This window comes from Alligator sinensis, unplaced genomic scaffold (genome assembly GCF_000455745.1).
Source record: "Alligator sinensis unplaced genomic scaffold, ASM45574v1 scaffold334_2, whole genome shotgun sequence".
NCBI lineage: Eukaryota > Metazoa > Chordata > Crocodylia > Alligatoridae > Alligator > Alligator sinensis.
Window position 1 is genome coordinate 28,580 of NW_005843565.1, and position 20,484 is coordinate 49,063.

General features: G+C 51.8%; 1 protein-coding gene across 1 annotated transcript in view; it reads left to right on the top strand.

The window, feature by feature from the left end:
- Positions 1-20,484, top strand: part of LOC102387075 (A disintegrin and metalloproteinase with thrombospondin motifs 7) — a gene marked incomplete at its 3' end in the record, with an annotated part of 64,202 nt that overhangs the window by 12,555 nt on the left and 31,163 nt on the right. Inside the window, exons 4-8 of the mRNA XM_025195539.1 lie at positions 586-782; positions 2,314-2,397; positions 3,825-3,949; positions 6,116-6,265; positions 8,884-9,027. Coding sequence (XP_025051324.1) covers positions 586-782; positions 2,314-2,397; positions 3,825-3,949; positions 6,116-6,265; positions 8,884-9,027 — 700 coding nt within the window. The remainder of the gene's footprint in view (positions 1-585; positions 783-2,313; positions 2,398-3,824; positions 3,950-6,115; positions 6,266-8,883; positions 9,028-20,484) is intronic.

A 20,484-nucleotide genomic window follows, 5' to 3' on the forward strand; every position in this document is an offset into this window, starting at 1 on the left:
CAGAGGAGGCCACCCGCATGATCCGGGGGCAGCAGGGCAGGCCCGACGAGGAGAGGCAACGGGACCTGAACCTGTTCAGCCTCCACAAGAGAAGGCTGAGAGGGGATCTGGTGGCTGTTTACAAACTGGCCAAGGGGGACCAGCAGGCAATGGGAGAGTCCCTGTTCCCCCGAGCACTACTGGGAGTTACAAGGAATAACGGTCGTAAGTTGACGGAGAGTAGATTCAGACTAGACATCGGGAGGCGATACTTCACAGTCAGGGCGGCTAGGACCTGGAACCAACTTCCAAGAGAAGTGGTGCTTGCTTCTACCCTGGGGGTCTTCAAAAGGAGGCTAGATAGACACCTTGCCGGGGTCGTTTGACCCCAGCTCTCTTTCCTGCCACGGCAGGAGGTCGGACTTGATGATCTGCTCAGGTCCCTTCCAACTCGACCAACTATGACACTAAGAGTACACCAGTAGTCCGTGCTTCCAGACTCTGTGTAGGCTCTGTTTACTTGCATTGAGGTAATTCCTTCTTTTAGAAAAAAGCTCATTTACTTTCAGGTGTCCCAGAAACCCCTTTTTCTCCTCAATCCTTTAGAATCGCAGAAGAGCCTGGAGAAGTCTGAGAAACGGCGGGAACGCTGGGAGCAGAAACAGCAGAAGAAGCGGAGAATAAAGCAGCGCTCCATCAGCAAGGAGAAGTGGGTGGAAACGCTGGTGGTAGCAGATACCAAGATGGTGGAATATCACGGGAGTGAAAACATCGAGAAATACGTCCTGACCGTCATGAACATGGTGAGTTTGGGCTTGGCAGTGAAAGCTGCTGATGACTCAGGCGGCCGAACTGTAAGAGCTAATCGTCACTGGACTTCCCAGGTTTCATCCCTTCATCTTCCTGGGTCCCTGACGGCCTGTGCTGATTGCTCTTTACCTCCCCTTTCCTGCGCACCTCTTCTGCACCACAGGACTCCAGCTCCTGGCTCCAATAACTCCTTTTGCTACCTTAGGCTCAGTTATCCTAGCTGGACTAGACATTACTTTCTTGCCAGCCCTGAACTATGGGTGGTGCGTTGCTTGAGCACTCGCTCCCCGATCTGTCAGGGGAGAATGGCTGTTCCTTCTGCATCAGCACTGGTGGGCTGGGTGGAGACCCTTCACCTGTGCTCTGGCCAGCCCTGGAGGGAGCTCCCACAGACCTAAAACCCCATGTTGCCCAATACAGGCATGTAAGGCAGCTGGCAGCCCTGTGCTTGACATGTAGAGGCTGCACGTGCCATCCTGCTGGGTCTGATTTTAATCCACTGGGGTCTGTAGGAAGACTGCCCTGTGCTCGAGTGGGCTCTGGGAACTCCCAGTGATACCGAGGGAATGGCTTGTGAAACAAGACCTGCAGAGAAGATGCAGGTGTGTTTAGCCACCTGGTCAACAAGCAGCTCCTTGCAGCCTGCCAGCTAACGCTTCCCAGCTGAGCTGGTGCCAGCTCACCCGTGACCTAGCCTGGCTGGCAAGACAAAAATGCCCGGCTCTCCCAGGAACATGCCATTGCAAGATGTTACAGGGAGAGAGTCAAGTGAAGCAGCACCCAAGAGCTGGGAAGAGTCCCCAGCGCTGAGACATGGGGCTGCCTGCTCTGGGCCATCAGGGTTCTCATAAAAATGACTTCAGGCTCCAAAAGCTTGTGGCAATCATTGCGTTCAAATTCCTCAGCAGCTCTCATGGCTGCCACTACTTTCAGAGCTGGGAGGAAAGGGTAAATCAGAAGCAAGGTCACTTGCGGGGTTAACAAGGAAGCACTTCACCGCCAGGGCAGCTTGGCTGGGGTATCAAGTAAAAGTCATGGCATGATTCCTCTCAGGATATTTGCTTCAGAGAGCTTAGCATCCTTGGGCATGATTCGCCTGCTATTTCCTTGGGACTGCATCAGCACAGTTATGCTCTCCAGCAAAGGCAGCAGTGAGAGCAGAGGGCAGGGGACACCAGTGCAAGGCCATTTGCTGTATTTGTGTGATGGAGAACAGCTCCCACAAGAAGCCACACACACTCGTACAGTGAAGGCAGAGACTTGATCCCAGGCACATGCTTGGTTGAGTTCAACATGTCACCCAGGTTGAGACTGCAGCGGAGCGAAAACACTTGTGTAATCATTTGGCCCTGACCTGGACCGGGAATCAATCTCATCCTTAATTTTGAGGAACTTCTGGTTTGGAGCCGGCAGTGCTCGGCACTGTCCTTCTGGACCCCAGTTCTCTCCCAGATGCACTTCCCCAGAGTACTGCTAGCAGAGCAACCTCTGTCTCTGAGTCCTTATGCGCTTGGTGTTTTGCAGGTGGCAGGTATATTCCACGATGCCAGCATCGGAAACCCGATCAACATTGCCATTGTGCGGCTAATCCTGCTGGAAGATGACGAGGTAAAAAGAAAACGGAGCGATTGACATTTCTGGTCCTTTTGTGCCTGGGTGTTTTGACTTCTTTTCCCTACGGGAGACTGCAAGCTGGTCACACACAACCAGGCATTATCCCTTTCTCCTCATTTGGGCACACTGGAGAGAGTCCAGCGGAGGGCAGTGAAAATGGTTTGGGGGCTGGGGGACAGGACTGGTAAGGAGAGGCTGGAGGAAATGGGCTGACTGAGTCTGCAGAAGAGAAGACCGAGGGGGGATTTGATAGCAGCCTTCACCTCCCTGCAGGGGGGCTGCAAAGAGGATGGAGCTGGGCTGGTCTCAGTGGGGGCAGATACAGGACAAGGAGCAATGGGCTCAAGCTGCAGCAAGGGAAGTTGAGGTTAGATTTTAGGAAAAACTCTCTCACTAGGAGGGTAGTAAAGCACTGGCACAGGTTACCTATAACCTGTTCCAGTGTTTCAGAGAGGTTGCAGATTCTCCATCCTTGGAGGTGTTTAAGACCTGGGTAGACAAAGCCTTGGCTGGGATGATGTAGCTGGGGCTGGTCCTGCTTGGAGCAGGGGGTCGGACTAGATGTGACCTCCTGAGATCCTTCCAACCCTCATTTTCTACAAGTCTATGATTTCAGTAGCCTGAAAGAACTTGCACTGATTCAGTGCAGACGCCAGAGCTCTGATTGCTTGACTGTGTAGCTGCTGCGTGGGTGGACTTCTTAAAGGCAGAGGGACATCCACAAGCAGAGAAATGGCAGAATCTAGTCCCCATTGTGATTAGGAGCTGTTGGTTCAGTCATTCATAGAGGTTTCCCACCAGAATGCAACCCATGCCTGTCCCATCCAGCAGCCGATGGGAACTATCCCATTGCTTCTGGCATCTGGACATGCGGTTTGGCTCTTGGCAGCATTTCCTCTAAAACGAGCAGCGATGGCCCCGCTGTGGCTGGGCGTCAGGATGGAGCCAGCAGATGTTCTTCTCTTCTGACTCCGGTTTCCAGCACTGAATAGGTCTCCTGGGACCAACCTAGCAAGTAGCAGTGGCGGGCGAATGTGACTGTCTGGTTGTTTGTGTTCCCCAGCTGCAGTTCTCATTCTCCCTAAGCTGAAGCTGCTCAGCTGTTTGATCTGGTTCCCCCAGCTGTGTCCTGGTCATGGGCTCAGCAGCCTGAGCAAAACAGGTTTCCCACCATCACTTTAACTTGCATTATTAAACTATTCAATGCTGCAGCCTGATCCCAGATCCAATGGAAGCAGAAAAGGTGCCAGATCCAGCCCTAACTGTGCAGCGTGAATCTGGAGTAATCTAGACAAGGGGAAGAAGGGTTGTCCTTGATCTTACCCTGGTGTGACGGAGAGCAGAACCTGCCCCCGGCACTCCTACAAGTGACAAAAGGGGTGACAGTCTGACAGCAGCCTTGTGTTTGTTGCTGTTGGCAGGAGGAGCTGAAAATCACCCACCACGCCGACAACACCCTGAGAAGCTTTTGCAAGTGGCAGAAAAGCATCAATGTGAAAGGAGACTCCCACCCGCAGCATCACGACGTGGCTGTCCTGCTCACAAGGTGTGTGACACTTGGGCCCCTTCTCTGCTGGGTCAGAGACACACCAGGGTGCTGGAAACGGCAGGGAACAGGGCACTTGCTAGGTCCCCTGCGGGGCAATTTACCATGCATTTTCCTTAGCTGAGTCTTGTGTGAACATCTCTGGGGGCAGCTGGAAATGCACCAGGATGGTTTGGGGCAAGCTCATTAATGGCTGGAGCTGGCCTCAGAGCTTGGGTCTGTATCTACTCAAGCGTTAGGGTGTCCAGGTGCCAGGTTTCGGCACAGCCCCAGTGCCAACCCCTCAGGATAGCCCCATCTTGAAAGGATGCTCACTTTCATAGATTCAAAGATGTTCGGGTCGGAAGGGACCTCAGTAGGTCATCGAGTCTGACCCCCTGCTGTGGGCAGGAAAGAGGGCTGGGGTCAGACGACCCAGCCAGGTGCATGTCCAGTCTCCTCTTGAAGACCCCCAGGGTAGGGGAAAGCACCACCTCCCTTGGAGCCCATTCCAGATTCTGGTCACCCTCACCGTAAAGAAGGTCTTTCTAATGTCCAACCTAAATCTGCTCTCCATCGATTTGTGGCCGTTGTTCCTAGTTACTCTAGGGGTGCCCTAGTAAACAGAGCATCTCCTATTCCCTGCTGCCCCCCACGATGAATTTGTAGGCAGCCACAAGATCACCTCTCAGCCTCCCCTTGGGAAGGCTGAAGAGATCCAGGGCCCTCAGTCTCTCCTGGTAGGGCCTTGCCTGCAGGCCCCTGACCGTACGAGTGGCCTCCTCTGAACCCTCTCGAGATTTTCTGTATCCATCTTGAAGTGCGGGCCCCAAAACTGGATGCAGTACTCCAGCTGTGGTCTGACCAGTGCTGCACAGAGGGGAAGCATCACCTCCCTGGACCTGTTTGTCATGCATCTGCTAATGCAGGATAAAGTGCGGTTAGCCTTGCTGATCACTCGGTCACACTGACGACTCACATTCATCTCAGAGTCCACTATGACTCCAAGATCCCTTTCCGCTGCTGTGCTGCTGCGAAGGTCATCCCCCAGCCTGGAGGTGTGTTGGAGGGTCATTTTGCCCAGGTGCAGCACTTTGCACTTGTCTTTGTGCTGCACTTGTTATTTTTCCTTATGAACAAAAGGTGGGGATTTGCAAAGGGGCCTCGGGGAAGGGGCCTCACTCCCAGCAAAGCCGCAAGGGTTTAAGCCACTAGATCCTTTTGGCGACTTTGAAAATCCCAGCTGAGGCAGTCAGTTCAATGGCTCTGAGCCACTGCACTCTGGTCACTGGCAGTAGTCGAGCCACTGCAGTAACGCCCAGTAAACTCCCAGGCAGGGCATCTCCTCCAACACCCGCCTCTTCTCCAGGGCATTGGCTCGGTAACAGAAACCAGATGCTCTCAGCTGTGCAATCCCGGGGTGTTACTGTTCTTCCTGGGTGGCTGAAGTGGCTTTGCTTCAAAGGCAGCACACCTGGGGCTGTAGTATTCCCCTGAGACATGCACTGGCCACTCATTGATTAATTATTTCCAGCCTCAGCTGTATTTAGAAGATGGAACTAATGTAGCCAAGGGACTGCAGATTTTAAATTCATCAGGCTCTTTCATTAGCTGGGCCACTAGGAGAGTAAATAGAAAAAATCTGTCCTCTGGACATAGCTGTTCTTTCCCACTGTTTAGCCAGTGACAGTGCATTTGCACTGTTCACGTACGTGTGACAGCTGGGCGATGTTCTGTTGTGTCGCACCAGGGAACGCGAGCACCCTGGGAGCTGCAGGATACAGCATCCCTGTTGCATGCAGCCTCTGTGCAGCAAGGGATTTCCGCTCTGCCGAGCTGAAACGGAGCCCCTCCTGTGTGCGGAGAGCTTCACTCCTTCCTCCGTAATGCAAATCCCATGTGGTTTCCACTGGTTAGGCTCTCCCTTGTGATCCGGTGGCTGGCCCAGCTTCATAATGTGCAGAGCCTTGTTTTGCTCAGTTTTATTTTCATGGACTCCTAGAGCTGTGGGGCTGGATGGGACCTCCTAGTCCAACCCCTGCCTGTTCAAACCACCCCAGACAAATCCATCATCTCAACTCTTAGTTAACTTTCCCACCTTGGAGGACAGTGTATTTAAACCACCTATCTGCTATGTGTATGTGTGCATGTGTGTGTGTGTTTGTCCGTCATTCCTGGATGTAAAAGGAAAGACATCTGTGCAGCCATGAACCGGCCGTGTGAGACTCTGGGTCTGTCTCATGTGTCAGGAATGTGCCAGCCACACCGAAGCTGCAATATCAATGAGGATACAGGCCTGCCCCTGGCTTTCACCGTGGCACATGAACTCGGACACAGGTACGGTGGGCTCGTTTAGTCTCTTTTGGGACCTCTGGTAGGGAAAGATGCACTGCACAGCTTTAAGAAGGGTAGGCGGGACTGGGCATGGGGAAAAAGCCAAAGTCATTGGGAGCTACAGCTAATTTTGCCCTGCAAATTTTGCTCACGGCATTCAGTTGTTATGAATTTATTAGCATCAAAGTTTAAAAAACAACCATGTGCTCCCCACAGTCCGTTTCTACTCAACGGCACTGATTTCTGCAGAAGCTGAATGGTCTCTGGAAATGAACAGGCCCAGTTCCAGCTAGGTTTTGAATAAGAAGGGTGAATTATTTAAATGAATACAAATGCCTAGAAATTATTTCAGTTTAAATAGATTCCATTAAATTAAATACGGTTTGTCCTCCCGAACTTCACTGTGTGTTTAGTACAATTGACTTTGGAAAGGTCTTTTAAATAGCATAGGTCTGGGAAACCATCACATATTTTCAAGTGTTCCTTGCAACATTTGTATGTTGTACTTGCCTGGCTTTGGTTAAGGACACATTTTCTGACATTTAATGAAACCAGTATTCTCACAATCTCTTCCTGACTTGGGTTTGTAGTAAGGAGGCCTATTATAAAACTCTTCATCATTTTTTTGAATGGAAATGTTCCTTAAGAAAAGTGCCATCTCACAATACGCTGACAAGTTGCATTAATTTTTTGTTTCACTGATCTCCTGAATTAAATGTTGGCTTCAGAAACTCGGCTCAAGCCCCTGGTCTTGCTTTTTGAAGTTCATCTTCTATGTTCCCCCTTGGAACAAGACCCTGCAGAGTCCCTTCTTGGTACACAGCAGGCACGTCTACACATGTGTTTTAATGTGCATTAGCCTATTTTAATGCATATTAAAGCATCACAAAAAAGTGCACTTTTGCTAATGCACCTTTTTCTAGTACCTCACAATGGAGGTATTAAATTTAATGTGCATTAGCAAAAGTGCATTAATGAACATGTAGATGCACCCAAAAGGAGCTAATACACATGCCTCTGAGCACAGGCATGTCTATGAGAGGGAAAGCAGCAATCAGGGCTAGGCTAAGCCAGGAGTCTGTGCATTTGGGAAAGCAAGCAATGAACCGGAGAAGGAGTCAGATAAGGACTCTGCCCGCTCCAGCTGGCTGGCCCCAAATGCGCATGCACTCTCAATTGCTTGAAGCAAAGATTTATTTGTAGAGAGCAAGGTGGAAACTGCCTCTGACTTCCACCATGCTGCCCAGGCAGTCAGGCTTAGCCAGACACTCCAGGCCCCAGTCTGACCCACTTGTTCAGGATGGGGGCCAGAGTAATTCAACTGAATCCAGTGGAAATCCTCCTGATTTATACCAGCATAACTGAGGGGAGAAGCAAGCCTCTGTGCCTATGGGACATAGAGTGACAACGGAGCTGTCCCCTTCCCTGCTCTCGATATCATCACAAGCAGATCTTGGTGCTAATATTTTCTTTGTTTGTGGGCACAATTTGCAAGAGTAGCTAAAAAACTCAGGCTCCTAAATCACTTGGTGGATGCCTGAAGATAAGTTACTGGGGCCTCTCTTGTGTCCAGGGAGGCTGGACAGTCACTCAGACAGCCGCCTTTAAGTGCATGCCAGCCCATGGGAACCTGCTCTATTTGGGTGCTTGCAGCCTTGCCACTATTGACCTGGCTTCTTGCTATGGGACCCAGGCAACACTGGGTAAAAAGTACTGGTGAGGCAGCATCGTCTCGAATTTATATGTGACTTCTCATTGGCTGGGCTCAGGCCCTGCTTGTGTTCACTTTGTGGGATCAAGTGCGTTTTACTGGCACTACTGTTCACAGAAAGTGAGCTGCAAGGCTGGATGCACTCTCCAGGACGTAGCAGTCCTGCCCAGGCCAGGGACAGAAGCAACACTGTCTGACCGACCGAATCGTAACCAGACAACTCCGCTCTAAAGAGTATCAGGACTCTTTGCAAAAAAACCTTGGGGTTAAAGACACCAAGTGTCAATCTGCCAAATTTTAAATTACAACCAAAACTGAGCTGTTCGCAGAGATTTTTCTAGCAGAAGAGGCTATGTTGATTAGTAACCTAGTCCCTCAGCACTGCTCACAGCCCGTGCTCTGCGGGGCTCCTTGCTGCAAACCCACGCCATGGCTCAGCCCCTGCCCCAGTACTCTGCTCCACCCTGAAACGTGGGTAAAGTTGGTGCAAAGTGCGCTAGGAGGAGTCTGTCACATCCCCCACGTGCCCGCTGCCCTCCGTGCACTGACCGTGGACTAGTCACCCGTATCACAGTACTGCATAGAGGTCCCAATCCTGCCCCCAGCGAGAGGGACTGTCCCCAAGCTTCCTGCCTCTCCAGTGAGTCTGCATGGGGAAGCAGAGAAGTCAGTGTCCCCATGGGGAGTGGGTCAGGGGCTGAACTCAGATCTTCAGCCCTCCTGCATAAGCTACACTGACCAAGGCATCAGTTCCAGCTGCATTCAAGCTCACAAAGCAGCAGCTTAGCCTGAGGGGTCTCCTGAACCGCTGTGCAGCATTGCGGGGCTGGGGGTGGTGGTACATGTGCTAGGGGTGGCTGCAGCAGGCGTACGGCTCACCTCTCCTTTGTGGGACTGTGCTCTTACACAGTTTTGGGATTCAGCATGATGGAAGCGGCAATGACTGTGAGCCAGTTGGGAAAAGACCTTTCGTCATGTCTCCACAGCTCCTGTATGACACCTCTCCGCTCACCTGGTCGCGCTGCAGCAGGGAATACATCACACGGTTCCTTGAGTAAGTCCATACCCTCTCTCTCTCTTTCAAGCTTCCTTCCACATCTGTGCTAATGCCACAACCTTATGTTATGGCTGACCTGGGCAGGAGGTCTGGGTGCCCTGAAGGGTGCCCCTGAAAACATTGTGCACCTGATTGCTTCTTGCCGGCTGCCTCAGGGGTGAGGGTGGGCTGGCTTGGCTGTCTCAGCAAGGATTTGAGAGCAAAGGAAGGCCAAGCACTTGTGTAAAAGCAAAGTGGGGAAATAGGATCCTTTTGGCTTGGGTAGGATCTGTTGGGAGGAAACATTTTCCTGAGAAGGGCTTCGCTCTGACCCATGCATAGTGACCCCTACTGCATTGAGGACGTGGGCCCTTCTGTGACATGTGCTCATCATTTGGTTTCATGCGGTTGTCGTTCTTGGGGTGCAGCTGAGGTTTTCATTTTGCTGCATTTTAGGGGCTTGGGAAAGGGAACGGCAAGTGCTTGGCTAAAGGGAGCAAAGGCTGGCTCCTTCTGCCTGTGCTGGAAGGAAGGCCCTGACACCTGGCAGCAGCAGGTTTAATTGGGAGATCATGGGTGTGTGAGCACGATGCAGTACAGGTCTCGTAGGGACTGGAAGGTCATGGTCATGGTCATGGCTGGTGCAATGGGGAGCAGATGCGTCTGGTATTCTAGGGCAGCCTCCCAAATCAAACAGAAGCTTTTAAACCAACAAAAGCAAAATAAAATCCTGCTGTCCTATCCTGGACTCAGGGAGAGGAACCCTTTCCCAGCACAATAGCCTGGCTCCTCAGCCCACAGCTTGCCTGCCTCTTCCACTCTCTCCACCCAGGTTTTAAGCTCTCTCAGTATCCAAATGCCCTGAAGCTGGGCTCTCTCAACAGGACTCACTGTTCCCTCTTAATGGGACAGGCCATCCTGTTACAAGCACCTTCCACAACCCGCGCGTTCCCATGGGCTTGCCCAGCTCTCGGTGCAGAGGATGGTGCAGGGGGCAGCATAGAGACAAGCAGAATAAATGTTGCACACCCCAAAATCTTCCGAGGTGCTGGTCTTGGAGTGAGAGATGCAGAAAGCAGCACCCACTGGAGTCCAGTATCATGCTGGCTGAGGTGCCCCTGGGAATGTTAATGTGTTCACACGTCTGACTGCACTCTGGATCGAGACAGGGAGGCTGGACCAAATGCAGGGAGTGAAATCCTGGCTTGGGTGAAGCTGCTGGGTGTTTTGCCATGGATGGCACTGGGACCAGGTTATTCCTTCCCTGGCTGGAAGGGGAGCACGGTATCAAAGCCAGGATTTCCTTTATTAAGTGCAGCCTTCTGTCCTCGTTCCCACCCCAACCAGCAAGCACTGGCTGCCTCTGGCTGCTGGCTGCTCTGAACTCGCTGTCTGGGTGATGAGCTGTGCAACGCTTTGATTGCCTTCTCGGGTGCATTTCATTACCTCGTGGAGTATTAACCTAACTTGCCAATGCACCTTGGATTTGAAGGAAACTTTCTGCATCACACATCCTTATGTCCCTGTATCCTACCCCACAAAACATACTGGACATGGTGTGGAACGGATTCAGGAGGCTCTTGTTCTCAGCCTGGACACCTCGTATCCATCCCAGTGGTTTTCTCTTTGCCTTGAAGTCTGGGTAGTCGAAAAGGGCAGCGCATCTGCGGCTGTGGCAAAGACAGAGCCTCCCTTTGCTGCAGCAGGCAGGGGTCCCTAGAGACGCTGCTTTGCTTGGCACCAGTATGAGAGCAGTTTTCAGGTCACAGGGCATCACTGAGATTTAATAGCATGGGGGATTGAATAGCAGCCTTCACCTCCCCGCAGGGGGGCTGCAAAGAGGATGGAGCTGGGCTGGTCTCTGTGGGGGCAGACGACAGGACAAGGAGCAATGGGCTTAAGCTGCAGCAAGGGAAGTTGAGGTTGGATATTAGGAAAAACTCTCACTAGGAGGGTGGTGAAGCACTGGGACAGATTATCTGGAGGAATGGCAGGATCTCCAACTTCGGAGGCTTTGAAGACCCAGCTTGACTAAACCTTGGCTGGGATGATGTACTTGGGGCTGGGGCTGGTCCCTTGGAGCAGGGGTTGGACTAGATGTGACCTCCTGAGGCCCCTTCCCACCCTCATTTTCTATGAGTCTATGATTGCTCTTTGAACACATGGCACCTCATTGCACCCAAAAAGCCAGGGTCAGCTTTCCAAAGGCACAAAGACACAGTGACTGCTTGCCCTGGCTAGGTCATCACCAGGGATCCTGGTTTTCTCCGATTTAAAAAAATTCCCAATTTTTGGTTAAAAAAGTAACCCCCAAACCACATTTTTCCATGACTTAAATGAAAGGCCACTAATATATAGATAGATATATAGCGGTGTTTCATTCTAATCATGGAAAAATGTGGATTTGGGGTTACTTTTTTAAAGCCAAAAATTGGAGATTTTTTAAAAACAGGATCCCTGGGCATCACTTAGAGTCCAGCCCAGGAGTGCCTGGCTGTGCTACCTGGGCAGCACCCCCAGAGGGATGTCATGACCCTCTCCCCAGGTCATACCCCTCCTCCAGTGTGCCCACAGCTCCCAGGCCGGGGGATGCACTAGGCTGCAGTGGCTGCTTCCTGGGGCTCTACCCTCATTGCAGTTGGCGTGCTGGGGGAAAAGAGATGTCTCACTGCCTGCCCCTTTTTGCCTCCGTCGCTCCATGCCTTGCCTATCCAGGACCTTATCCTTGTAACTCCAGGCAAATGAGCAATGAAGGAGAGCGCCCGCAGGGAGCTGGGACTGGAGCTGCAGCCGCATGCTGCCAGCTCTTAGCAGCGTGGCTGGGAACTGGGCAGCCCTGCAGAAGACCCAAGTGTGAGCCCTGCCCAAGGCCTGGCTACACCACAGCCCCCCCCAGCTCAAATGGGCTTGACCCCTGTGTGGTGTCAACTGGTCTAGAGCTATCGACCTCATGGTGTGGAGCTACTGCCTGTCACCAGCTGAGGACTTGGCCTGGCCCTGTCATTTCCCCTTTCACTTTCCGGATAGGAATTTGCTGATCACCATAACCTTGAACTGCCTTTAAGTGTGGCAAGGAAGAGAAGGACCATCTGGATGCCTTTCCAGCTGTTTTGCTGCCTTTCTACTCCCCCCACTGCAGCACCCGCAGTGGCAGCTCTGCTTTCAAAGGGAGAAAACACTTCATCAGGAGTATTTCATTGTGCGTGACATCCCTCCGGCAAGGGAAAAGCCTGGTGTGAGCCCAGACATGAGTATATTATAATAACTGCTTGGCAGGAGAGCAAGAAGGAGTGAGTGAAGAAATGAGACCCTGCTGGCCTGGGGTTGCTAGATGGGCTTGGAACAACCTTTGGCTTGAAAACTGCAGCGTCAGTCTGTTCAGGAAAGAGGGGGAGCTCCACAGCGCGCGCCAGCATCTGAGAATAATCTGCTGCTGCAACTGAGGAGTTGGGTAACTACAGATCTGGCTCTGGAGCCCCTGGGCCCGACTCTGTGCAGGGCTGAGCACCTGGGCCTGCATGGGGGTCCGTGGCACTCAGCTGGGCCGGGTCTCAGACACCAAGTCCAGTGAACCCAGCAGAAGCACCGCCTCGTTCTTGGTAGGGACTGGTTTTGTTTTAATGGCAAGGGAATAGTTTTGTTAAGACGCATCCCTTGAAGTCAACAGAACCCATCCTGTGGCTGGGAGAGGAGGTGAATGAGATCGTCGGTGGAGACTGTCCTGGGCCAGAGGTGAGGTTACTGACCCTCCTGGCACCTCGGGGCCCCCTGTGCGGTGGGCTCTTTGGGGTGCCAGCCTTATTTCTTGCTGCAAGTATCTGGCACTGTGACCACCAAAGGGTCCGGGCTGGGTGTCGCGGAAGGTGCTCACAACACCGAAAACAGAGTTTGAAGAGCAAGGGCTCACTCTGCCTCTGCTGACTGCAGGCATCTGGATGCAGATGTACTCTTTCTGCTCAGCGTCAAGGCTTCCCATGCAGGCCTGTCAGTAAGGCAACCGAACATGATTTCCTTGTCTCTATGCATCCTTGGCCCCGGTGATATCCTGTGCATTGACAGCCCCACCTCTGACCGTGTGAATCCCAGCTCCAGGCTGTCCGCTGGTAGCTTGAACCCTGGTTGTGAGAGGGCAGCCCAGTCCCGGCCCTGCGCTGAGCCAGGCTGCTGGCCCAGCCGTGATAGCAAACAGCAGGCAGGATGTGGATGCAAAACCAGGAAAGACGTTAGGGGCCAGATTTCCTAGCCAGCCCCAGGAGTTCCCAACCCAAACAAAGGTGGTTTGCAAATTTTGCAAACATCGGCCATCATGTTTTGCAAATGAGACGTGAGCAACCAGCCATCTAGCCCTGGCCAGGAGAATACCCAAGTGAAAGCCAAGCCATCTTCTAATGGCCCAGCCTGGTGTACACACAAGCTCGGAGGCCAGCTTGGAGCAGGGAGCATGGAGAGCATTGCACAACGTGGCATTGAAACAGAAGAGAAGTCATCGTTGGACGTGCTGTTGCTAAAGCAAGCAGCAAAGCTAACTTCTTCTCTCCCACATGCCCGGCACATCTCACCCACTAACCAATGCCTGGGAGAGATCAAAGAGCAGGAGGTTTATTTTTCCCTTCTTGTTCTTGCGGCTGAAGTTTCCTATCAGACAGTGAAAGCAGTGGTGCGGTGATGCCGTGAGTGTCCAGCTCTTACAGCTCGACCGCGCACTGCAAAGAGTGCATTGTTTCCCTGGGTCTGCAGGGCCCTTTTGAAGTTACCCCATATGTGAGTCAACAAACCCGCGCTGGAGCTGCCAGGCAGCGACTTTGCTGGAGCCTGAAATGGAGATAAATTCTCAGTGGGAATCTAATATTTCCACCAGTCACGTGATCGGCTCTTTATTTTGTGCCAGTTCAACCCGGCACGATTGCCAGCTGTCCCGACTCAGAAGTACAGTGTAGACCCCAGGGGGTCCTGGCTATAATTACACTCAGAAGCAGGTTGCTGGAAGGAAACAGCAGATTTCAACCCAACGGCCTGTTAAAAGCAATATGCTTGGCAGCTGTCCCGCTGGGAAAGCTGCTTATGGAAAAAGATACTTGCAGTTTTAAGTGGTCGCGTTCCCCCTGGGCTGGATGCATCTGTGAGGCCAAGGTGGCGTGGTACAATGGAGGGGAGACGCGTTGCCCTTTCGGGAACTTCTGCAGACATTTGCCCCTGCGGCCCCCTCTGAAAGCATGCAGCCGGCAAGGGTCAGGGACGCATCCTGCCATCCTTCTGTGCTGGGAGGGCTTGTGTCTGACCGGAGCCCCGCGGAGCGCAAGAGAGTTGAGCCAATTTAACTTAAACCAGGTTCCAGGCTGATCTCGGTAAAGCCCTGAGGAGACACTGCGTTCGGTGTCAAAGTGGCTCATTTCAGGTTAACCGAAACCTCATTTCTGTCACGTTGAACTGACTTGATCCACTTACAAACTGAAACCAGAGTGTCTGCTGGACCAGGCTGAAGTGGCATGGGGCCTGATCCACATCATGCCAACCCCACAAGGGATCCAGCCCATGGATTTGGCCCTGCAGGGCCAAAAGATTGAGTGTCATTGTCTTAAAGTGAAAGCAGAGATGCTTTCCCCTGTCAACAGGCTGTTTGACGATACAGCATCAGCATCTGGTAACGATAAAGGCAGGTCAAGACGGTTGAGGCATGACGTGTCCACATACAGCCTGCTACCATGCTCTTGTACCTCCATGCCTTTTCCTAGTCTCCAGCAGTGTTGCTGTGTGTCAGACTGCTCTCACTAACTGTGCTTATCCCTGGAGAAGACTGGGATGGTTCAAAGAGAGAAGAAACATAAGATATGAGGAAGGGGAAGGAAGATGCGCAGACCAAGAAATAGCAACTGGGTGTGCACAGACCTAGCCGCAGAAATGCACCTCTCCTGTAGGAACAACCCCAGAGCAGCTCGAAGCTACACCTCTCATGGTTCAGAGTCTGTAGCTGCAAATAAGGCAGGTCAACAAGTCTGGTGGCTGATAGTCTGTTTTATCTCCATTAGTAGATCATTGAGGACTACTCGCAGAGACCTTTACGGGGTCAGAAAGACGCATGAAACCCAAGAATGTCTCTTTCTAGCCGTGCTTGTTCACGAGACCCTTTACCTTAAGTGGGGAAACTGAGGTCATGACTTCATTTTATGGCTACAAGTCAGCCCAGGCATTTCCTGGTGACTGCAATGCATTTTGCATTGCTTCAGGGCGTCGCTTGGACCTTTGGGGCCCGGCAGTGGCATTCACTTGTAATTCATTTTCAGGCAAAAGCACAAGGCTACATTAAGCAAGTGGTGGGAGGAAGGCTGTTGCTGCCTGTGAATGAGCACAGTGGTGGGAGTCAAGGGCATTGTGAACAGACCTGAATTATGAAGCAATAAGTGGTTGCAGTTTTACAACTGCTCCCGCAGGAGCTCGCTGTGGCTCCTATTCTGACTTGGATAATGAGGTTATGAGGAGGTTTGAGGTTGATTCTCACCAGTCTCTTGCTACACGCATGTCTACTATACTATTGCAATCCAAGTATCTAGTTTCAAGCCACAAGGCTATAGAGGATTGTGTGACCAGACAAGATGCCAGCAGCAGTATTGCAGACAGAACCATCTTGCCGTGAAACAAGAAACTATCCATAGAGCCAAAGTGAGGTTAAGCAGACTGATGGCCCCTCTCACCCCAGAAAGGATCCTTTGCTCCATATTTTCCTTTTGGGGAGGGAAGGAGGGTGTTCCCAACTTCCTAAGTGAAACAGGGTTAGAAGCAATGTCAGGATGTGAAAGAGGGTCTCCTGGCTATTGCTCTATTCTGTTATGCTTTGGAGAATCCGGGAGCCCCTGGTGCCACGTTGTCATCTTTTCTTGCAAATGTAGCCCCGTCTTGTAAAACCCCGTAACGTTGCTATGTGGGCACATTATCCTCATATTCAGTCAAGTAGCATGGCTTTCAGGACCCAAGTCTAAGCAGTCCCTGAGTGCTTTTATACGTGCATGGGGCTTTTTTTCCAATCAATCTATTCTTCATGTCTTTTTGTGTCCCGCAATGTCACACGATGCTTCCCGTAAGTATTTTGCATGTGATACATCTAAAAACTCACCCAGAGACTTTGTGTGGGGCCTCCTTCTTCACGGGCTAAACTTAGAAGAGTTGTGTTTGAATGAAAAAGGCTGGTAGATGGCTGCTCTGCCCTTGGCCTTTCCATGAGCATCCTCACTTCCAGCATGGGGAGTTAGCTCCAGGCCAAAGGGAACAGTTTCTGGGGGAGGTCTTGCAAAAAGGACCAGCAGGAGGAACCTGGGTTTTAGCTGGTTCCTCTGTTCCCATGTGCTTTATCCTCCAAGAGTCAGGATGCTTCAGATTTGCTCCATCTGAATAAGCTGTGATATCTTTAACAAGCAAGGCAAGTGATTAGGTGTTAGCATGGCTTCCTGGAACAGCCGATTCAGATCCCAGCAGGGACCACATGCGTGTGAGACACTCACTTGAGAGCACTCTGGTGCACGTGGGGCTCTTGGAGCGGGAATCAAACAGCCTCACATCTGTTCTGCAGAGTCTTGGCACTGGAATAGCTTTTATACTGCTGGTTTACCCCATGCCTTCTCTCACTGGGTCCATTTGCAGCTCAGTAGCGAGCTTAAGGTGGGCAAAACCAACACATAGGACAACCCTAGGAAGGGATGGAGTGGAGTTCTGGGTGTCTGTGTGCCATCTAGGAGCTGGAAACAAATAGGAGCCTTGCACTAGATGAGGCTAATTCTGGAGTCCTGTGTCCAGTTTTGGGCCTCCTGCTACAGAAAGGATGTGGACACACTAGAAAGAGTCCAGTGAAGGGCAATGAACATGGTTGGGGGGCTGGGGGACGTGACTGGTGAGGAGAGGCTGAGGGAACTGGGCTGATTTAGTCTGCAGAAGAGAAGACCGAGGGGATTGAATAGCAGCCTTCACCTCCCCGCAGGGGGGCTGCAAAGAGGATGGAGCTGGTCTGGTCTCAGTGGGGGCAGATGGCAGGACAAGGAGCAATGGGCTCAAGCTGCAGCAAGGGCAGTTGAGGTTGGATACTAGGAAAAACTCTCTCACGAGGAGGGTGGTGAAGCACTGGAATGGGTTACCAAGAGAGGTTTAAGACCTGGCTTAACAAAACCTTGGCTGGGATGATGCTTGGAGCAGGGGCTTGGACTAGATGTGACCTCTTGAGCTCCCCTCCAACCCTCATTTTCTATGCTTCTAAGACTATGTGAGCAGCCAGGTCCCTATGGGCTTCGACAGGCCACAGGCCCAGCGGTCTGGGAGTCTCTGCCCTAGAAGACTGCACCGTGATGCTTAAACAGCAGCAAATGCAAGTGGGGAGGCAAAGTGACTCCCCACTCCGATGCTTCTGACTGCATCACTCCCCCAGTACCTTGAAAGCACAAGGCAGGAGGAAAAACCAGCTGCGATCATTTTATTTACCTCTGACTTTTCGTCTTCTTGCTGGAATTAAAATCCATCTAACATAAACATCCTTCGGGATTTCTGTGGAAGGCCTGTAAACATTGGTTTCAAAATATTTTGCTCACGCCCCCTCCTGCCGGGCTGCTTTGAAACCTAGCTGGGGGTTTTTCCCTGCGTCTCATCAAACCGCTGCTGCTTTTGTCTATATCTGGCCGTTGCGTGGACATAAACATTGTCACAACTTGATGTGCAGCTGTTATGACTGGTCTCCTACATGCACTGGTATCCTCACCAGCTCCGCAGCTGGACTTCCTTAATTTGCTTTAAACAAGGAGAACATAAACACTGATGCCTCGGACTGACGGCAGTACCGCAGCATACAGCCTTTTCCACATACTCACATCTGTGATATACTTGATGTGCAATGAGCCGGAGGGTTTATCTCCATCACTGAGCCCCTTCTGCTGCAGCCGTGCTGGGACAGCCATGGCAAAACCCCTAGTGAAGATCATTGAGAAGCAGGGCAGGAAGGGAGCTCCAGAGGTCACATCTATCCAACCCCCTGCCTGACACAGGCTCAGCTTTGTCCAAACCATCCCAGACACATCCATCATCTTCTAAACTCTATGTAAGACTACTGTCCACCCTGACGCCACCTAGACATCACACTCAAACCTGCCACAGGGAAAGCAGGGGGACCACAGCAACCAACATCCTGCTTCTGTAAAAGGTTGTGCTCAAGAGATCCCAGGTGGAGGGCCACAAACCTGCTACAGAGGAAGCTTGTGAGATCCTACAATGCTCCTTTCATCCTTAGGAAAAATTGCTTTCCAACCACACAGGTTCCTGCAGGTGAGCAGGAAGAGCAAAGTCCGATGCTGCCAGCAGTGTGGCACTTGCTCAGTATTGTTGCTCTGTGTCCAGGGAAGATGAAGGACCATGGCTGTAGCTGAAATGATTCTGCAGCTCTTGACATGAGCCCTTGCTCTGGTCAGAGTGGTGATGAGAAGGAGCCTGCGAGCTTTTACCTCTTCACTGACTTAGAGCAGCCAGCGCACCACAACGACTCTTCTCAGCAACCTTCCCGTGAAAGAGGCCAGAAGAGATACCGCTCGGTGACTGGGATGGGGCTGGGTTTCCTGAGTTAAGGAGTCTTCTTTGTCGTGTCTCCAGTCCAGCCTTTCTATATGGTCAGTTCCCAATATCCTGCACAGGCCACTGCTTCTGGGGTTGGTGTTGCCAGAGCTTGTGGGGTGTGTTGCGGTGCTACGGGGCATCTCAGGAGATGATCCATGTTTTACTTCTCCTGACAAACACGTTGTTCGGCTGCATAGAGGCCCCATGATTTCATGAGTTAAGGAATAAATTTGCACCTTATAGACTGACCAAAGTGGGTGGGGGGGTGGGTGGGTGGGGGTGTGTGTGTGTGTGTGTGTGCGTGCGCACGTGCGTAAGCTCGAGTTTTTCTGAGCTGAAGTCCACTTCATCAGATGCTGTGAAAGGACGTGTGAGAGCTTTAGAATAAGGAGTGACCGACTGCTTCAGCAGCAGTGAGTGCAAAGACATAATGCAACCGGGTTAAAAGGTGTCTCCTCTGAACAGGAATCAAGTCAAGAGCCCTGTCCTTCAATACATTCTTGCAGGGAAAAAATTTACAGGGCAGACTGAGGGCATCAATTCTGTCTCCTGATAAAGTCTAAAGGAGCAAGTCTGGTGAACAGAGTAGAGGGAACAAGTGTGGGGCCCTTCTAGGCATAAGGATGGGGCCTGAGGTTTAGATGCTCTCCTTGAATTATCTTGCTGTGATAGAAAACCTGGCCGACTCTCACCGGGACATCTAGTTTGAGAACAGACTTTTTCCCCCAGGCAAGTGAAGAGAGCACAAGACACTGTCACTCTCCCCTGGGGTCTCGCTCAGCTCAGCGTGGGGATGATGTGCCTGGGTGCCGGCTGGAGATCTCATCCAGTTAGACTGGCTGAGACCCACACATGGGCCAGTTTTACTTCTCAAGTCAATGTTTCATGGCAGAGATGATTCAGCTGGAAATGGGAAAAACTCCTTGGCTGATCATTTGACACCTTCAAATGATGGTGTCTTGTGCCCTGGAATGGGCTATAGAGGTGCAATATTCTGATATGTGGCCCAGGGAGAAAGGGAGCCCAGTGAAGATGCTAGCGGGGGATAGTTCTCATCTAACTGGGCAGGATATTACAGGACGTGCACTGGGGGTAAACAGTAAGTGCTGGTAAACCTTGCAAACCCCCTAGCTCAGTCTTATGCTCCATGAAGCCTGAAGGTTTATTTGGAGCTTGTCCAAATGCCTTGGGCCTTATTCCAGTTTGGCATAAGTAGCTCTAACTTCATGGATTAAATTGAGTCACATGCACACCCCAGGTCTGGGGAGTCTGCAGATGTGACCTGGGAAAGCCTGTGAGTGGTGGTGCCCTCTGGAGACCTCACAACCCAGCCTTTTGTGTCCTCCTTGGATCTCCCATGCCAACGGCAACATTTGGGAGCTGCCTTTGCCAATGGGAAACAAGGGCACGTTCAAAACCATGGAGCAGGCTGAGCTCGAGCTGGGCTCCAAAATGGGTGCTGATTCAGGGAAAGAAGGGAATTGGCCAGCTGTTTTTTCTTTCCTTCAAATCAGGCAGCCCACCCCTCACATAGTGTGTTGCTCTAGAGCAGGGGTGGGCAAAATACGGCCCAGGGGCCAGATCCAGCCCACCAGGCCATTCTACCCAGCCTGCGGGGCCCCTAAAAAATGTAGAAAATTAATATTTATTTGCTCCTAGCTGCCTGTCAAAGATGACAGGACCCAGGGGCAGTAGGGCCCAGAGGGAACTGGTGGCAGGACCCAGCAGCAAGGCCTGCCCAGCCCTACCCCCACAACCAGAAACCCCTGCCTAGCAGAGGCTTCTGGCCTGGGACCATGGGGCTGTTCCTGCTTCCCTGTGCTGGAGAGGGAAATGCAGCCCTCAACAGCTTGCCAAAACTCAGTAAGCGGCCCTCCGCCTGAAATAATAGCCCGC